This window comes from Erythrolamprus reginae, chromosome Z (assembly GCF_031021105.1).
Source record: "Erythrolamprus reginae isolate rEryReg1 chromosome Z, rEryReg1.hap1, whole genome shotgun sequence".
Classification (NCBI taxonomy): domain Eukaryota; kingdom Metazoa; phylum Chordata; class Lepidosauria; order Squamata; family Dipsadidae; genus Erythrolamprus; species Erythrolamprus reginae.
The window spans coordinates 142,255,156-142,272,665 of record NC_091963.1 but is presented as its reverse complement, the minus strand read 5'-3'; the positions used below and the strand labels follow the sequence as shown (position 1 = coordinate 142,272,665).

The following is a 17,510-nucleotide window of genomic DNA, read 5'->3' as shown; positions in this document are numbered from 1 at the left end:
CTTTTTTTGTTTTTCCTTGAAATAATTTCCCTTCTCATCCAAGAAGTTTCTTCAGTTCTCAAAACTGAAGAAGGTTCTTGGATGGGAAGTGACATTTTTTTCAAGGAAAAACAAAGAAAGTACAGTTGCATTTTTTTTGGGGGGGGGGGATGCCTTTGAATAAACCATGACCCAGATGACTGAAAATATCCATAGATATTAAAGGACATTTTTAATCTTCTTTTGCAGAGTAGTATATAGATAGCATAATTTTTATCAGGTATGTTTCAGAGTTCCAAGTAACAGACCCAATGAAATCAAAACTGAGGCCTGAGTTTCCTCAAAATAAGAATTTATTAGGAATTCCATATTGGCACAGTTGGTGAAAACCCAACTCTGAATGCCTTGAGGTTTTACCCCACTTAAATCAAAATACAAAGTTCTTGCCCCCAGGTCATACATTCATCACATGGTCCAATCAGGTCCCAGTCCTCTTCTGGATGTCTTTGGGAAGGAGTGGTAGGAATGTCCTTGGCTCCATGGGAAGGAATGTTATTTTGACTACAACTCTCTCACCTCCAGTTATCTCTATGTCTCCCCTCACATTCCCACAGCTGCAACTGGCCTTGCTGTGGCAACCTTGAAGATTTCCAAAATGGTTTCAGGGGCTACTGTATGTTTATGATATGAAAAGTGACCAAAAGAACACAAAAGACAGATTAAAATTAATCTTAGGTATCAATTTCTGGCTTTCAGAACATGGTTAATATTCCTCTGGAGAGTAGATAGAAAAATCTTCATTCAATATGTCTGTGATATGATAAATGGCCAAAAGAAAAGAACAGATAGATTAAATTTAAAATTAATTTTGGGCTTAATTTCTATCTTTCAGATTAAAAAAAATATCCTTGTTCAAGTATGCCACAGCCTCAATATAAATGAAATTTTAAAAATAAGTGAACAAATAGCAGATGTAGTTGTATAAATAGCATAAAATATAACTTGCTTTCAATTAAGACAAAGGATATCTCTAGATTGCAAGAATTTTCATAAGATTGAGATATTTTCATAAACTTTACTTTCAAATTTAAATATCTTGCTTATCACATGGAGTTGTCCACAATGGTGAGTATACAACTCAAAGGAATTATATCCTCCTAACTAGCTGTTCTCTTTTATTTAGTTCAGGCTGGAAAAGAATAATATAACATTTGGGTAAAAAAATGCAAGCCAGTAACCCTGCACTGGAGGCAAAGATGGAGAAGATTTCCACAGCTACCATGTGTTTGCCCTTGGTGCTCAGATAGGCTGGGAAAAAAGACAACCACACACCGCAGAAGATTAGCATGCTGAAGGTGATAAACTTGGCTTCATTAAAAGTGTCAGGTAAGTTCCTAGCTAGGTAGGCAACCAGGAAACTGATGAGGGCAAGAATGTTCATGAACCCCAAGACACAGTAAAACATGTAGGTCGACCCTTCATTACATTCCAGTATAATTTCTTTATGCAGGGAATACATATCAAAATTTGGAAATGGGGCAGAGGTTGCCAGCCAAATGGCACAAAGAGAAGCTTGAAGAAAGGAACAAGAAAAGACAATAGAAGCAGACAATCTGTTCCCTACCCATTTCCTTATTCTAGATCCTGGTTTGGTGGCCATGAAAGCAAGAACTACAATGATAGTCTTGGCCAGTACACAAGAAATTGCTACTGAAAAAACGTAGCTAAAAGTAACTTGTCGAAGGAGACATGTCAGTATTGTAGGCTGACCTATGAAAAAGAAAGCAGAAAGGAAGGAAAAAAGAAGAGAGATGAGGAGAAGGTAAGATAGGCTCTGGTTGTTGGCTTTGACAATCGGTGTGTCATTGTGCTTAATGAAAATAGCTAGCACAAGTACTGTCATGAAAGGAAAGAAGAATGCAAACATCAAAGATGTAATTCCTAAAGGTTCTTGGTAAGATAAGAAGGAAATCTCTTTGAAAATGCATGCATTTTGATGGAAATTTGCATATTGCTCTCCTGGACATGGGACACAGTCATCTGCATCTGAAAAAGAACATAGTACATTATTTATATTGTGTATGTTATATAATAACTTATATAATAAGTTAATTTAAAATTTTTAAAATTCCTGTTCTTCTTTAACATGTCTTGAGCTCCATCTAGTATCCCAAAACAAATCTTTCACTATTTGGAAATTGGTTTGATGATGTTTGATCCTGCAAAGTACCCTTACATCCTGATAAACCAGATTCCATTTTATAATGTTCTGAGATAACAGAAACATCTAGAAGAATCTAGCTTAGCTTGTGACGCATATTTTTCTGAAGACAAAATCTATATCTAATACATAGCATTGCTATTTGATCTCATCCTGTTTTTAAATAAAGCATCAAGATCTTCATACATGGTCTGGTTGGCTAGGGTTTAACTGTGTTTTGAACTACAGGCAGGGTACTGGGTAAAGAGGACAGAATAGTATAACTGAGAGCAAAATTATGGTCTGAGTTTTTGTTTATTTGAAGGATAGAAAAAAGGATACATCTTCTGCACAACTCTGATTGCTGGTAAGCAGAATTAGAACTTCAGCTCCATTGTATTCTGAGATGTAAAAATCTTAACAAGTGAAATGGGAGGTGAGGCAATGAATTTTGAATAACAGAGATCGAAATCAAGCAAGCAACACATTATTTCTTATTCTATCAATACATTATAATGATGCATTTCTTACCTTGTTCTGGAGAAATCTTTCCTTCTGAACATGGAAGGCAGTCATAGCAACAGAACTGCTTCCCTTCTTTCATGGCTTTTCTATGACCTGAAAGACAATGATCATTGCACACAGAAAGGGGTTGAACCTGAAAGGGAAATGGAGAAAAGTAGAATAGCAATAACACTTAGCCTCATATACCACTTCACAGTGCTTTACAGCTCTCTAAGCAGTTTACAGAGTCCACATTTTGCCCCAACAATCTGGGCACCCATATTACTGACATCATAATGATGGAAGGCTGAGTCAACCTTGAGCCAGAGAGAATCAAACTATGGCAGTCAGCAGAAGTACCAGTAACTTGCAGTACTGTGTTCCAACCACTGTACCACCATGGCACAGAATGCTAAATTAAGTGTTGTCAATGTGCAGAATGTATGGGAGATAATTAATTAATTAATTAATTAATTAGTATCCCTCTTAGAGATCTTTCTCCAACATCAACTGTTCCATGAGGGGGCTTTTAAATCATTGATGCATATAAAACATGTACGAAAACAGCAATCTATCTACAAAAAGCCAATGGAATAATCACAAAGACTCACTGGAAAGTGCCCTGATTGAAACCATACAGAAGATGTGCAGTTCTCTACTTAGTTTATTTTGTCGAATGAAAATCTTTTCAGAAATGAGTATTTTATTTCTTTGTAGCCACTGTTTGGGGATAGCATTAATCATATTGGTCTGGCGGCTGGTGGGACCCAGGGGAAGAGCCTTCTCTGTGGTGGCCCTGATGCTCTGGAATCAACTCCCCCCAGAGATTAGGATTGCCCGCACCCTCCTTGCCTTTCGCAAACTTTTAAAAACCTACATTTGTCGCCAAGCATGGGAAAATTGATTCCCCTCGGCCGCTTCATTTTATGTATGGTTTGTTTGGGTTGTATGAGTGTTTTTAATCAAGGGTTTTTAACTGTTTTGTTTTAAATCATTGGATTTGTATTTTATATTCCTGTTGTGAGCCACTCCGAGTCTCTGGAGAGGGGCGGCATACAAATCTAATAATAAACAAACAAACAAACAAACAAACAAACAAACAAACAAACAAATAATAAATACCAAAATGAATGTGTTGACTTGGGTTATGATTGATGAGGATATTAGCTTTTTCTCATACTTGGTGATTGGTGAAGGTGATCATGGTTTCCTTGTTCTTTGTTTTCTTTATTTTGTTCAATTTTTGTAATTTAGAATAACAGAGTTGGAAGGGACCTTTGAGGTCTTTTAGTCCAATCTCCTGCTTAGCCAGACAAAATACACCACTTCAGACAAATGGTTATCCAACATCTTAAAAACTTCCAGTATTGGAGCATTCACAATTTCTACAGCCTAGTTGTTCCATTGCATAGGAAATTTATCCTTAGTTCTAAGTTGTTTTATGTGATCTTGATTCTATTCCTGCAGCCTAGAATTATGTTGGTTTTTTGGACAACTGCTGCACTCTGCTGGCTCATATGTAAATGGTTTTCCATTAGGACCACAAGATCCCTCTCACAATTACTACTGTTAAGCAAGGTACCACATATATTTTACCTGTGCGTTTTGTTCTCCTTGCCTAAATGTACTTTTTCACCATTGAATTTCATTTTGTTAAATAATTTATTTATTTATTTATTTTATTTGTCATAGAAATATAGTATTGTATTGTAGTATGTTTAACATAATATAAGTTATGTTAAGTAGATATAGAAAAGATAAAAACACATTAGGACAGGAACGGTAAGCACAAAGGTGCACTTATGCACGCCCCTTACAGACCTCCTAGAAAAGGGGAGAGGTCTATTGTAGATAATGCCCAATCTTCAAGTCTGTCAAGACCCTTCTGTATATTAAGCCCATCTTTTGGAGTGTTGAGTGCAGTTGGTCAGCCAGTTATGAATCTATCTGGTGGTGATGCTGTCTAACCGAAGATTTTCTGCTTTATTTAGTAGTAAGTTATGGTCTTCTTTATCAAACACTTTACTGAAATCCAAGTAAGTTATATTGACAGTATTCCTATGGTCTGCTAATTTAGTCACTGTGCTGAAGAATGAAATAATATGGGTTTGGCATGATCTGTTTTTAACAAACCTATGCTGGTTTGCTAATTATCACTTTACTCATTTCTTGGTGTTGGCAGATCTATTGTTGTATTACCTTTTCCAGTATCTTCCTGGGTATTGATGTCAGGCTGATAGATCTGTAGTTTCCTGGATCTATTTTTTTCCCTTTTTTGAATAGGAACTACATAAGCTCTTTTCCAGTCTGGTAGTTCCCTGATGCTCTAGGATCTTTGAAAGATATAGTTCAGTGGTTCTGAGATCTTGTCTGGTAGTTCCTTCAAAACCTTGGAGTATAATCCATCTAGTCTTGGTGATTTGAACTCATCTAGGGTACACGGGTGTTCGCTTATCATTTTCTTCCCTATTTTATCTTGTGTTCCTAATATGCTTTTGTGGTACTGTTTTTGATAGGTTGCACTATTTTCCCTTTGTGTAAAAACAATTTGACTAAATGGTTTCATTTGACTAAATTAATCCCGTCTGAATGGATTTCTGTATTGAAGTATCCATGAGTTGGAGAAATATAAGTACAATATAGAGCATACAACAATGACAAAACCTGACAAGGTATAATTTTATGATAATGTAAAATCTGGAGATATGGGAATTTTATTAGAAAAAAATTACTCATTTCTTTAGCAATTTATTTTGTGGTATCTCTATATCTCTATCTTTATCTTTATTTCTCTATCTCTCTAGCTAGCTATATTACATATGTGACCAAAGCAACAGCAGTATTTTATTATTGTATAAGACTGCAAGAGAAATGGCAATTATAGAAAACATTCAATTTGTAGCAAACAAAAGAAAGACTTGGTTTACTTTTTGATATAGGGATCTGTGCTATAGAACAGTGTTTTTCAACCAGTGTGCCGTGGCACACTAGTGTGCTGTGAGACATGGTCAGGTGTGCTGTGGGGAAATTAAACATAGCCCCCCAAACTATGGCCCGTTTGCCAGATATGGCCTGCGGAGGCCATTTATCTGGCCCGCCGCCAGCCGCCTCCATCCGAACATAAATATTCCCCTCACAATCCCTCCAGCTATCAGCGACAGGAAGAGTGGAGGCACAGGGAAAGCTTACTGACCAATCACATTCTAGGATTCATCCCGACCACTAGCGATGAACCAATAGCAGGCTGCCTCTCATCCACACCCAGGAAGGTCCCCGCTCGGGCTGCTGCGCACTTGTCATTGTGTGGCCGAGGTGAGTAGTTGAAGCTGCTAGTCCTCCCCAGGGTCCCTATTTCTAATTCTGGTCAGGACGACTGGAGGTAAATGTTGCCACCACTAGATGAAGCCTCAGCTTCAGCTGGTTATGTCTATCCTGATGGTGTATATAGATATTTGACCTTTATAAGAGCCCCCCACAGAGTGTGGTATACAATGCATCACAATGTTATCTATACTGTGTTAGAGTGTCATTTTGGTTGGTGGTGTGCCCCAGGAATTTATAAATGTAAAAAATGTGCCGCGGCTCAAAAAAGGTTGAAAATCACTGCTATAGAACATAGTCTCGGAATCTTTGCTTTTAACATTGTCTTTAAAGGGAGAGTCACACAACAGATACATCCAACCTACCTGATTAAAATTTGTGGGCCAAACAATGACCTTCTCTTGAATGATGAACTTCATTACTTCAGACGTACATACATCTAAACTTCCAACTTTGACTCTAAGCAGGGACTGGTTTGGCAAGGTGATCCAGTTGATTAGATCAAATCCTGACACCAATTGCCCACTTTCATCAAAGGAAACAGGCTCCCCAGCATTATTGTTAAATGAGACAATCCTCAGAAAATGATGCAACTCAATGGGAAAAAAGAGAAACATTTTATAAAAATGATTAGTCAAAGAGCTAAAAGAACTTTTGGAGAAAAAAGAGATCCCCAAATGCACTCCTGATTAATTACTGCTTTCCACCATAGTTTTCCTTGGTGGAATAGGTGTTAAACATTGGGAAATCTTATTAGTAGCTGGAAACAGCTGAACAAAAGGCTCTGATCATAGAAACACAAGAACAGGCACCAGAACCATAGTATCACACTAAACGGGATCCAAGGTGCAGACTGTGCAAACAGATCTTAGAGAAGGTCTAACACATAGTTTAAGATACAGGAGTTTAAGGTATAGACAGGAACAGCATGCATTTTTACAAGAATATCTGCATAAAATAAGAGCTATTTCAGTTGGAAGTCCTACAGATGATCATGGAAAATAGAATTTACATTGTACATGCATGCATATATATATGTACATATAAATGCATACATGTACAATGTAAACACACACACACGCACACACTCAAAATGATACCTGCCATGATTCTAGATAGAGATGCTGCAGTTGTCCTTTATCTGGCAAAACTCTATGTTTCCTTTTGAAAGAATATAGAGAATGCACAGCATATACCACAGCATAGACTGCATTGTAGATGGTGTAACTGTGGCTATTCATGTTCATGTCAAAAATCGAAGAAGGGAGGGTTTCTATCTTCTCCTCCCCAGTGCATATATCATCAAAATTCTTCTCTCCACTGGAGTTGGGGAACGCACATTGAAATGCATCTTCCCAAAAATCCTTGAGAAAGCCATCTTCTGGATTGGTGGCCACATTTCTTTCCCTAACAAAATCCTGAAATCCTCTTAAGTCCCCTAAGTGAACCACAATGGATATAGCACCGTGAATGAAGTGTAGAGGCCAGTTCCTTTGAATAGAAGTGGAAGTGAAATCCATCTGGGCTATCATGATCCAGACTTTATTGTTTTTTAATGTAACTTGATAAGAGAACAACAACCTCATAGTCATCATAAATTCAGCTTGTACAATCACAACAGACACTGTGCTTGCCATGAAAGTGTCATATAGTTCATTTCCATCCTCTAACATTTCATTGAATTCATTAGTGTATGTCTTTTTGGGGAAACTTTCAATAAAGTCAAAGCAGATGCCTCTCTGGGCAAATATTGAAACCACTGTCGCTATAAACCAATCAGCATCATCATATTGCAAAGAAATCATCCCAACCCATGTCCACCCAAAATGTAACAATAATTGGAGAATTCCCATGTATTGAAGCATATCGTTAGGGAACATCCAGTGGAAAACATCTCCATGATTATTTGTAGGTGCAGAACCATAGATGAGCTGATAAAAGAAAAGCAATTGAAAAGTGTTTCTGCAATAAGCATGCAAAATTTAGTAACAGAATGGCTGAATTGTGTAAAGACAGAGTTTGTTTTTTTTAAAAAAATGATCAGATATTAGATTTAGCACAATACATTAGCAAATTGCCTGGCAAAGGACCATGCAAAATAAAACAATACAAAATTTTAAAACCCTAGCATTAAAACCATTCAACCCAAATCATACTACAAGCACTATTGGCCAGAGCAGAATGTCAACACTCAACGGTCATGTATATGTATATGTATATGTGTACATGTAAGTTTACATGTACATGTACATATACATATATGTTGATATATACATATGTAAAAGGAAGCATACTTCACCTGTTGAATCTTGTAGTTGCACAGAATATTTGCCATATCCAGGGAGAATTTTGTATAAGGTCCTCCAATGATCGCTACTTCATTGTTCTGGCCATCACACTTATAATTGGGGATGAATTTGTCCTTTGTTGAAAGAAGCTCCAATGCACCACGATAGGTCCAACTTCCAATAAAGTTGCTGTTGTAAATATGAAAGCCCAAGGTGATGTTGGCTAGAAGTTGAGTGTTTTCATTGATTTCTTTCAAAGCAAATTCCAAGGCCAGAATATGCTGATAGTTTTGGGTCAAGTACCTGTAAAATGATGATATTAACTCATTATTCTATATCTCTGGCATGTTAAATCTGGGGCGGGGGAATTAAAACATTTTTATTTAATCTGACACCAAGTGAAAGGACAGGCCTATTTTTACTTGTCATCTCAAAATAAAGACCTGAATTAATTGTCCAGATTTTACATACCAGCTATGAAACATATAGTTCATGCCGTTTAGATGTGATTTCATCTGGAGAGTAATGTCCTTTTTCTCAAAAGCATCAGAGAAAATAGACTATGATTTTTGAAAGCTTGGACAATAATACATAACTTGCCAGAAGAATCTCTTTGAGGATTGATTGATGACAAAAGAATATCAGAAAGTTAAGGAAAAATCAAAGCATAAAACTAGGAATCTTGATAAATAAAAATTAATTAAGCTGACTTCAGGTTTGGAGCGGCATTGTAGCAGGGCAGCCTTCGGAGAGCTCTGTGGCTGTTTTCTGTTTTCAGTTCTTTCAGTTGCTGGATAGGTGGTTGCTGCTCAGAGGGATGTGCAACTAAAGGGGGAAATTTCCAGAGCACCCGTGGAGGCAAGGCGAACCACCTAGAGTGCAAGGAAGATCCTGAAACTGAAGCTGAAGAGATCACCTCACAGCCGGTCTGTAGACATGGCTTTCTAATGCCAATAAAGGAAGCAGAAATTGAAAGCTACAAATAGACAGATCCTGGCTTTGAAGGAAAGAAGGAAAGAAAAGGATTTTGAAACATTGCTGACAACAAGAGAGAGAGACTTGGTAAGAAATTCCTTTCTGCTTTTTGTGGGGGGGGAGGGGGTCCAGGGATTATTGAGGCGGCCATTACATATCTTTTTTTGGAACAAGATGAAAACGGAAGAGACAAAAAGTGAAAGTGTTGGACTAGTGGATGGTAAATGATAGATCAACCATAGCACGCTTTCAGCGCTGTAACTAATTCAGACTGACTTTAATTTAACAAACAATTGGACCTAAATTAGAATCACTGTGAAAAATACAATATATCTAGAATGAGATTTGGCAGCAGAAAGAGGAAGGACTTTTGAATGTGAGAAAGTTGGCAGAAGTTAGACCAATATAAGACTCTGAGAGTGACTGGGCAAACCGGAAGAAACGCACAGAAGAAAAGTAAAATCGGTGGCCCTTTGCATTTATTTATTTATTTGCACATTCTAAAAAAAAAAGATTATTAAACAACTCAGCGATTTACATGAACTGATCATATAACCAGCCCTTTTGGATTGATTTGGAAATACTGAATAGCTTTATTTGGCTTTCTTTTGGACTGATACTGACACTGACATTTGACATTCCATCAAATTTTAAAACCTGCAGCTGCTATTTTTGGATTTTTGATTGGTTCTAATATTGATTTACACTCAGGTCTTTTCGATTGATTTATATTCTGGTCTTTTCAACTAGCAACTAATAATCACTTTATTTGAATTATTTGGGCAGATCATAATCCTTTGTGCATAAAATGGAAGGATTCTGATAAAACTGTTACAAAAAGGTGGACATTAAACCAAACAATAACTAAAGAGATAGCATATATCAACATGTTAGGAAAAGAACTAGAAATTTTCTTACAAATGAATAAAAATGATGACACTACACTATTTAATTTATGGGATAATACAAAGGCTTACCATATATACTCGAGTATAAGCTGAGTTTTTCAGCCCAAAAAATGGGCTGAAAAATCCGACCTCGGCTTATACTCAGGTAACTGATGAGTCACCACAAGAGGGCACCCTGCAGGAACCCGGCAGACATTGGTGGCTCTGGCAGGCAAGGGAATGGGCTGCGGAGGTCACGCTTTTCCACCCTCCACGGTTCTAATTTCCAATTAGGAAAGAAGGGCGATGCAGAGGGATGATGCCGGCAATGAGGCACTGCCTTTAAGGCAAATTTGAGGGGTTTTTCCTTACCCTATTGGCCAAAGGCTTTTGGGCACATGGGGAAGAAGAGAGAGAGGATGTCTGCGTGCACCCTTTCTCTCTCTCCCCCTGCCCCACTGGTGTTTCTGTCAGCGTCTTGCCCTGACTCCAGTTCTTCAGGTGGCTCTGTTTTTGAAGCAGCGGTGGATTCTTGCTTCTGTCTTCTCACCCCCCCTACCTCACCGGCTTCCTATCGCCTTTTTCCCCTTGCATGCCATAGGAGTGGTCGGCTGGTGCCTTTGCTTGAGCCGAGGAGAGGAGGCAGTGGGAGGGGTGGGGCAGGTGCCGCCTCTCCCCAGCTCAAGCAAAAGGTGCCTCCAAAGGCAGCACAGACAGTGAGAATGAGCAAGTGCAAGCCTGGATGAGAAGCAGCTGGCTACCTTCTTGTGTCCCTTTTCAGTTGCGTTTAAAACCCAGAGCTTGAAGTTCCCCATCAGTTGGGAGGAGAGGAAAGCGTGCTATCTGGCAGCTGATTGACTGCACTTGCACAGGCTGGGTGAGGAGAGCCCTACACAGCCTTAGGCAGCTGGGAAAGTGAGGAGGGAGCCAAGGGAACAAAAAAAAGGGGGGGATGAGTTTTGGAGGGTGTGTGTGTGTGTGTCTGTGTGTCTGTGTGTATGTGTTTGTGTGTGCGTCCATCCACCCTGCGAAGAATGCCAGCTACTTCTTTGAAGGAGCGGGTGTGTAGCCAAGGTGCCTCCTTTTTGCCTCGCTGAAACCGGGAGGGTTTTTTTTTTACTCCTCGCTCCCTCCATGTGTGTATTTGTCAACAAATGAACCCTATTGGAGGTTTCCTTGGTCTTACTTCTTCCGCCCTGCCGCCTCCCTCAAGCTCAGCAGGGCGGAGGAAGAAGAGGAGGAGTGGAAGGAGAAGGGGCTTAGCAGTTCAGACACCTGGCCTTTTGCAACGAAGGAGCTGGGCAGAAGGACTTACATGGGAGCAGAGGAAGAAGGGGAACTTCCCGAGGGGCCGGGCATTAGAGAAGCCTCAGCAGCTCGGGAAATTCCCTTCTTCCTCTGCATCCTGTGTGAGTCCTTCTGCCCACCTCCTTCATTGAGAAAGGCTAGGCGTCTGGGCTGATAAGCCCCTTCTCCAGTGGGCGGAGCTATCCTCCAATAGATTGGGTTATGACAGTCTTGTGACGTGATAGGACTGAATCAATTACTTAAAAGGGAAGACCCCCAAGACCAACCCCTCTTTGATTCAATCCGTGACTTAGGACACATGCTTTCTCTTTCACTGGACTACAGGCTTAGGCCTAACTTTCGCATTACTCTCAACATTTCATTTGAACTGGCTACCATTGGATCAGAGGATTCTGGACATCAGGCATAAACAACAGCAGCACCAAGCCAATCATTTGAACTGGCTATCACCGGATCAGAGGATTCTGGACATCAGACATAATCAGCAGCAGCACCAAGCCGATCGGTCCGGCAGGGCCTTGAGAGTCGGCAGGGTCTCTCCTCCTCTCGTGCTCCCAATGCGGCATAGGTATGGTAATCCCACGCTGAGGAGGGGATGGAGGAGTGATAAACCCTGAGGGGCAGCACAGCCATCCAAGTTTGACACCCCCCCCTTCATTCACTTGCCGGCCACGGTTCTCTCTTGGGAGACCAGTGGGGGGATAGTAAGAAATGCTAGCTGCTGCTTACTATTATGGCCGGGGGGGGAGAGGAATTGTTCTCCTTCATTCCCCCCCTCTTCCTATGCTGCTTCTTCGCTGCCCGTGTTTCCCCCATCCTGGATCATGCCGGGCGCACAAACGTGGAGTGCCATGCTCCCTTTCGCTTTCCTTACCGGGCTCCAGAAGACCATTTAAATGCCCGCGGAGGCGCTGCCGGAATCAGCCTCAGCCAGCCTCCCATTGGTTGCCTTTCTCAGGATCATCTGGTGGTTTGGCAATTTGCCATTAAAGGGGGATGCATTCTCTAAAAAAACTTGTTTCAGTTTCCTTCTGGGTGTTAGTATGCTGGCACAAAAAATGGGGGGAATTTACCCCAGAACTAGCCTTAGATTGGCTGCTTCAAGCACCTCTCCCCCCCCCCTCCTTCCCACTCTTGGTTTCTTCCTTTAGGAATTCCTTTGTCCTCAACCATGCGGTTGCTGAACCTTGGGAGGGGGAGGAGGCAAGCACAAGGCAAATGACTGGGTGGATAACCCACCCCTTGCTTTCCCCCTCCTCCCCCCTACCCCTCCTTCCTCTCAGGAGGGAGGAAACTGAAAGTTAACTCTTTGTTCTCCATCACTGAGTGGGAAGATTCAACAGGAGGGAGGTTTAGGGGGATAACTCCCCCCCCCCCCTCACAGCTTCACCCACAGGCTCAGATTATCACTATTATTATCACTAGCATTAATGCTATTGATATGGTTTTAGATATTAATTGCATTACGATAGTAATTCCATTAACTATTACCAGCATCAAGGTTCATTAACGCTATAGTTGATATCTCCCTTTTTCAAAAGAAAAAAAAAAGGAACAATTCTTTTAATTAAAGAATACAAAAGAAGAAGAAGAAGAAGAGGAGGGGAATAAAGTGAGAATGCACTACTTTTGCATACTGCAATGTGGGAGGTGTCTTAGCATCCCTCCTCTAATGCTGCAACCACCTGAGTCTTATCCACTTAAAGGTTAATGTTCTGTTCCTTGGCAACATATATTGCATCTACTTGAGCCAACACCTTGCTGGGATAGAACCAATCCCATACTTCTGAACTGGCGTACATGGTACCTCAGCATCGGATAACACCGGTAAGGACTCACCATCATCCAGGGTGTTATTGGCATTAAGGGAAGCACACTAGGGGTAACCGTCGCTAAGTGAGGCAGGCTCAGAGAGGTCACTCCTATCTGTCTTCTCTTGCCTCAAATCCTTACTCCCGGAGCATGGACACCCTCTGGCGAGAATCCACCATCGTCAAAGGCATATGGCCATTAAACATAATACTATCACCCAGTAAGTGTCACTAAGAGAGAACCTCTCAGGAGGGGACCCTATGGTCCAGAGGTTAGCGGATGAGAGCAAAATAGTTCCGCCACTCATTTATAAACTGTGAGTTCAGTCTCTCTCACTATTCCACCTCCAGTGGATGGCCACCGTCGCTAAGCGAGACACTTTACCAGGGAAAAGCTGTCACTAGGTAAGCCACTCTTAGGAACTTCAAGCCCTTCTGGCTCCTTTCCTGACTCATCGCCACTGGGTGATCATCGCCACCAAGTGAGAACCTCCACTAAGTGAGTACCGGTCTCTATGGAGGACGGTCGCCAAGGCATCAAGCATCCTGACCCCATTGTCTGGTCATTGCGACTTGGGCTTTGCGTCATTAAGTGGAACCTTTCGGGAAGCCGGGTCCTCCCAGCTACAGTTCTAACCAAACCCTGTCCCTGACCCATAACACCGTCAAGGGATGATTCGCCCTCACTACGGTCACCATCACCACTAGGGGGGCCATGGTCACTACATGAGTTCATGTCTCTAGATAGGACACTTAAGAAGTGTCATCATCCTTTGGCTCCATTCCTTGATCAGATCCTCCACTCTGAACCTTGTCAGTTCCGGGTAAGGGCTTCCCTTCAGCGAGGGTGCCATGCCGCCACAGGGGGTCACCGGCACTAAGCAGATTACCGTCGCTAAGTGAAGCAGACTTTCTGATATCTTGCCAGCTCCCCCCATCCAGAAGTCTGTCACCTGCAAGGATGGTCCTCCTTCATTAAGAGTGCCCCGTCACCACGGGGGTTACCGTCACTAAGCAGATCACTGTCACTAAGTGAGGCAGGTTGTCTGAAAACTTGCCCAGAGCCTCACTCTGTCTTTAGACACCTTCAAGGAAGGGTCCTCTCTCATTAAGGAGGTCATGCCACGACAGGGATCATGGTCACTAAGCAGAGCACTGCCACTAAGTGAGACGGGGCTTCTGATTGTCCCAATTCTGGGCTACCTGGGTACCGCACGATATGGGGATCACCGCCACTCAACAGAGCTCAGTCACTAAGTGAGATAGGGCCCGGTCTCACCCCAACTCTAGGCCTCCTTGGCCTAATAGGTTAGCAGCTCTCGATATCACAACCCCTTTACTATTATCGCTGAAGGAACCTAACACATAACACATAACCTGAGCAGTGTAGCCCTGGGTTAACCTTTGCCTGGGGCGGCCACGGGAATATGTTCCTATACAGCATTCCAAAATAGAGGTATATACTAGACCCATTCCTTACATGAGCAACAGATGGGTGACTCCCCTCTACAATAAGGTTAGGGAATGAGGGGAGTTAAGATTCACCTGCTGCACATTGTCTTGGGGAGTAGGCAGACAGGGAGACCCTCTAAACCTGGCCATACTTCCAGAAATCTACTCCCTCAAACCATGGTGATTCCTCCACCATCGGTAATCGTGCCTCGCAGGTGGGGAGGTATCGCTCCATACGAGCCGCCTCAGCGAGGCAGGGCAAGTGGATGGGACCATGCAAGGCTCTGGCAGAACATGGTTCAGAAGTAATAGACACAGGGGCCAACTGGGCCCGCCCATGAGACTGGCAGGCCTAGGAGACCTTGTAGGCTTTGCACACCCATCTGAGGGATGGAGAGTTAGTCTAGTAGATTTAGATGCAGCCGGGAAGGGCTCGTTTGCCTTGCTGTTCCAAGCCCTCTCCCCTCACCTAAGGAAGATGTTTTCTGCAACTCACACTGTTCCCTGGGAGAGTCCCCACTTGGGGATTTCCAGTGGTTTCTTCTTCCCTTCCAGCGAGCAGGTGCGGAAACACCGATGCTTCACAACGCGACTGCCTGGGATGGTCACAGCATCCCTGGAGACCAGAACGCACAAGCATTTGCCAATGGGACCGGCTTCAGAGGACCTCAAGGGAAACGCTCACCACAAACGCAAGTACTCTGGTTGGGGGAGCCCAGCAGAGAAACGAGATGGCCAGGGTGTTCCAAACAGCTTGGGCGGCCAGCCGCATATTGGTACTGACACATAATGTATACCCAGGCCACAGAACCCTGACAGCTGCATCCACAGCTGAGGACGGGGCCATGGCTCTGGGGTTAGGGATGGGTGAACATTTCTAACCCATTAGGGCAGAATACATCTCAGGGGTGGACTACACCAGGATGGTCTGATTCAGTGGCAACAGCATCAACCAGACAGAGCGGCCTGTTACACCCGAGGGTGTTCAGTCTACTAAGGTCTCGGGTGGGGCATCCACTGAGTTACACATTTGCTGCCCTAACCTACACCCAGGCACTCCGTGACAGCCAAGGCCACTTAGGCGGGCCTGGGGTCCTTCCTCGCTACAACTCTAGGGTCCATCTCCCTTATATTGTACCTCAGAGGTAGACTAGATCATGGCAGATTGGCTCTGCCACCATGATCCCAACCAGTTGTATGGGCGTCAGCACCCGAGGATGCTCAGGCAACCGGTCCCTCAGTCAGGTGACTAGTAATAGACCTAGTCATCACCCGTTAGCAATGCACTGTTGCCTTGACCCTGGACTAGACTCCAATTACGGCTACAGTGGCGATGGATCACAGAAACACACACATCAACAGGCAGGGGGCACAGGACCCAGGCAGTTGATGGAGGGAGCCATGACTCTAGACATGTGAGCAGAGACATAGTCCTTTCGAGCACAGTGGTACATATCTGCAGGGTAAACAATGTAACGGCAGATTGGCTCTGACATCATGACATTAACAGGTGAAACGTTCTCTGCACCCAGGGGTGCTCAAGCAACTCACCTCCCAGTTTAGTCACCCGGTGATGAACCTCTGTACGTCGTCCCTCGGTATGCCGTCCCACCCCTCCCCGTCTTCCCAGGTGGTCAGGGAAATTGTGCAGGAACAGGCAGAAGTGTTCCTACCAGTACCGCACCGACCCAGGAGATTCAGGTTGGCAGATCTGGTGGCTCTTTCCGTAGTATCCCCTGGTAGGACCCCAATGACAGAAAAGTTGCTGTCGCAAGGCTCCATCTGCATCCTGATCCCAGCTGGTGGATACTGACCACTTGGGGCTTGAGCGGCTCACACTAAAGCTACGCAGGGCTCCAGAGGACTTCTCTAACATCAGACTGTCAGCCAGAAGGCCGTCCACTGAGCGCATAGACTCCGCGATCTGGAGTAGCCTCTGTAAGTGGCACACAAAGATGGCTTGCTCCCCTTAAACCTTTCCATAATAGTCATTCCCAGATTCCCAAACGGGGTGTAGGCTTAGGCCTGTCCATTAACACGTTCAGGCGTCAGATAGTGGCACTGTCAATAGTTCTGAAGTGTCACCCGCTGGAATCGCTGGCGGGTCACGATTTCCTTTAAATAAATAAAATAAATAAATATAAATAAATAAATAAATAAATAAATAAATAAATAAATAAATAAATAAATAAATAAATAAATAAATAAAGGGATCTCCAAGCTACGCCTCCTCCTATGGTGCACAGGTTCCCCATCTGGGACTTGTCACTGGGGCTCATGGCCTTCACCAGAGTCCTGTTCGAACCGGCAGATAGTACACCAATAAAGAATCTACACTCAAGGTGGCCTTCCTCGTGGCTATCTCCTCTGCTCGTGGAAGTTCAAAAGGGACCTCTGCACATCCTATTCATAGAATGGATCCCACGCTTGGACCCCACCTTCACCCTGAAGGTGGACTCCTTCTTTTACAGAAAACAGAAGGGGCTTCTCCCCTCCTTCTGCGAGAATCCGGGATCAGAGCAGATACTCCCCGGACACATGCTAGATGTAGGAGGGCCTTATCTATATATATAGACTGAACAGTGGCCTTCCGTAAATCAGACGCGCTGTTCATTTTCCTTGGCCCGGCCTCTCTGGGCCGCAAGGCTTCCTCCACTACAGTGGGAAGCTGGCTGCAGAACACTATTTTCCTTGTATACCAGCTGGCGGGGCACCCCCCCGCAACAGGGAGTCACAGCTCACTCAACTCATAGTGCTGTCACCTCGGCACCATGGCTGTCTAGCA

General features: G+C 43.1%; 1 protein-coding gene across 1 annotated transcript; it reads right to left on the bottom strand.

The window, feature by feature from the left end:
* Window positions 1-913: 913 nt before the first annotated feature.
* Window positions 914-7,524, bottom strand: LOC139152943 (vomeronasal type-2 receptor 26-like). The gene is made up of 4 exons (XM_070726386.1): window positions 7,105-7,524; window positions 6,370-6,597; window positions 2,711-2,837; window positions 914-2,025 (listed from the first exon to the last, which is right to left on the bottom strand). Exons 1-4 carry the CDS (start codon window positions 7,522-7,524, stop codon window positions 1,127-1,129), a joined length of 1,674 nt encoding a protein of 557 aa, XP_070582487.1. The 3' UTR covers window positions 914-1,126.
* Window positions 7,525-17,510: the final 9,986 nt, after the last annotated feature.

Bases quoted from the DNA above. Each gene is read 5' to 3' on its own strand.
- LOC139152943 (XM_070726386.1), bottom strand. From the start codon at position 7,524: ATGGATTTCACTTCCACTTCTATTCAAAGGAACTGGCCTCTACACTTC. The intron at 2,838-6,369 runs GTAGGTTGGATG...TTTCCCTTTCAG, and splicing joins GGCCCACAAATTTTAATCAG to GTTCAACCCCTTTCTGTGTG. The intron at 2,026-2,710 runs GTAAGAAATGCA...GTTCTTTTTCAG, and splicing joins AAAGATTTCTCCAGAACAAG to ATGCAGATGACTGTGTCCCA.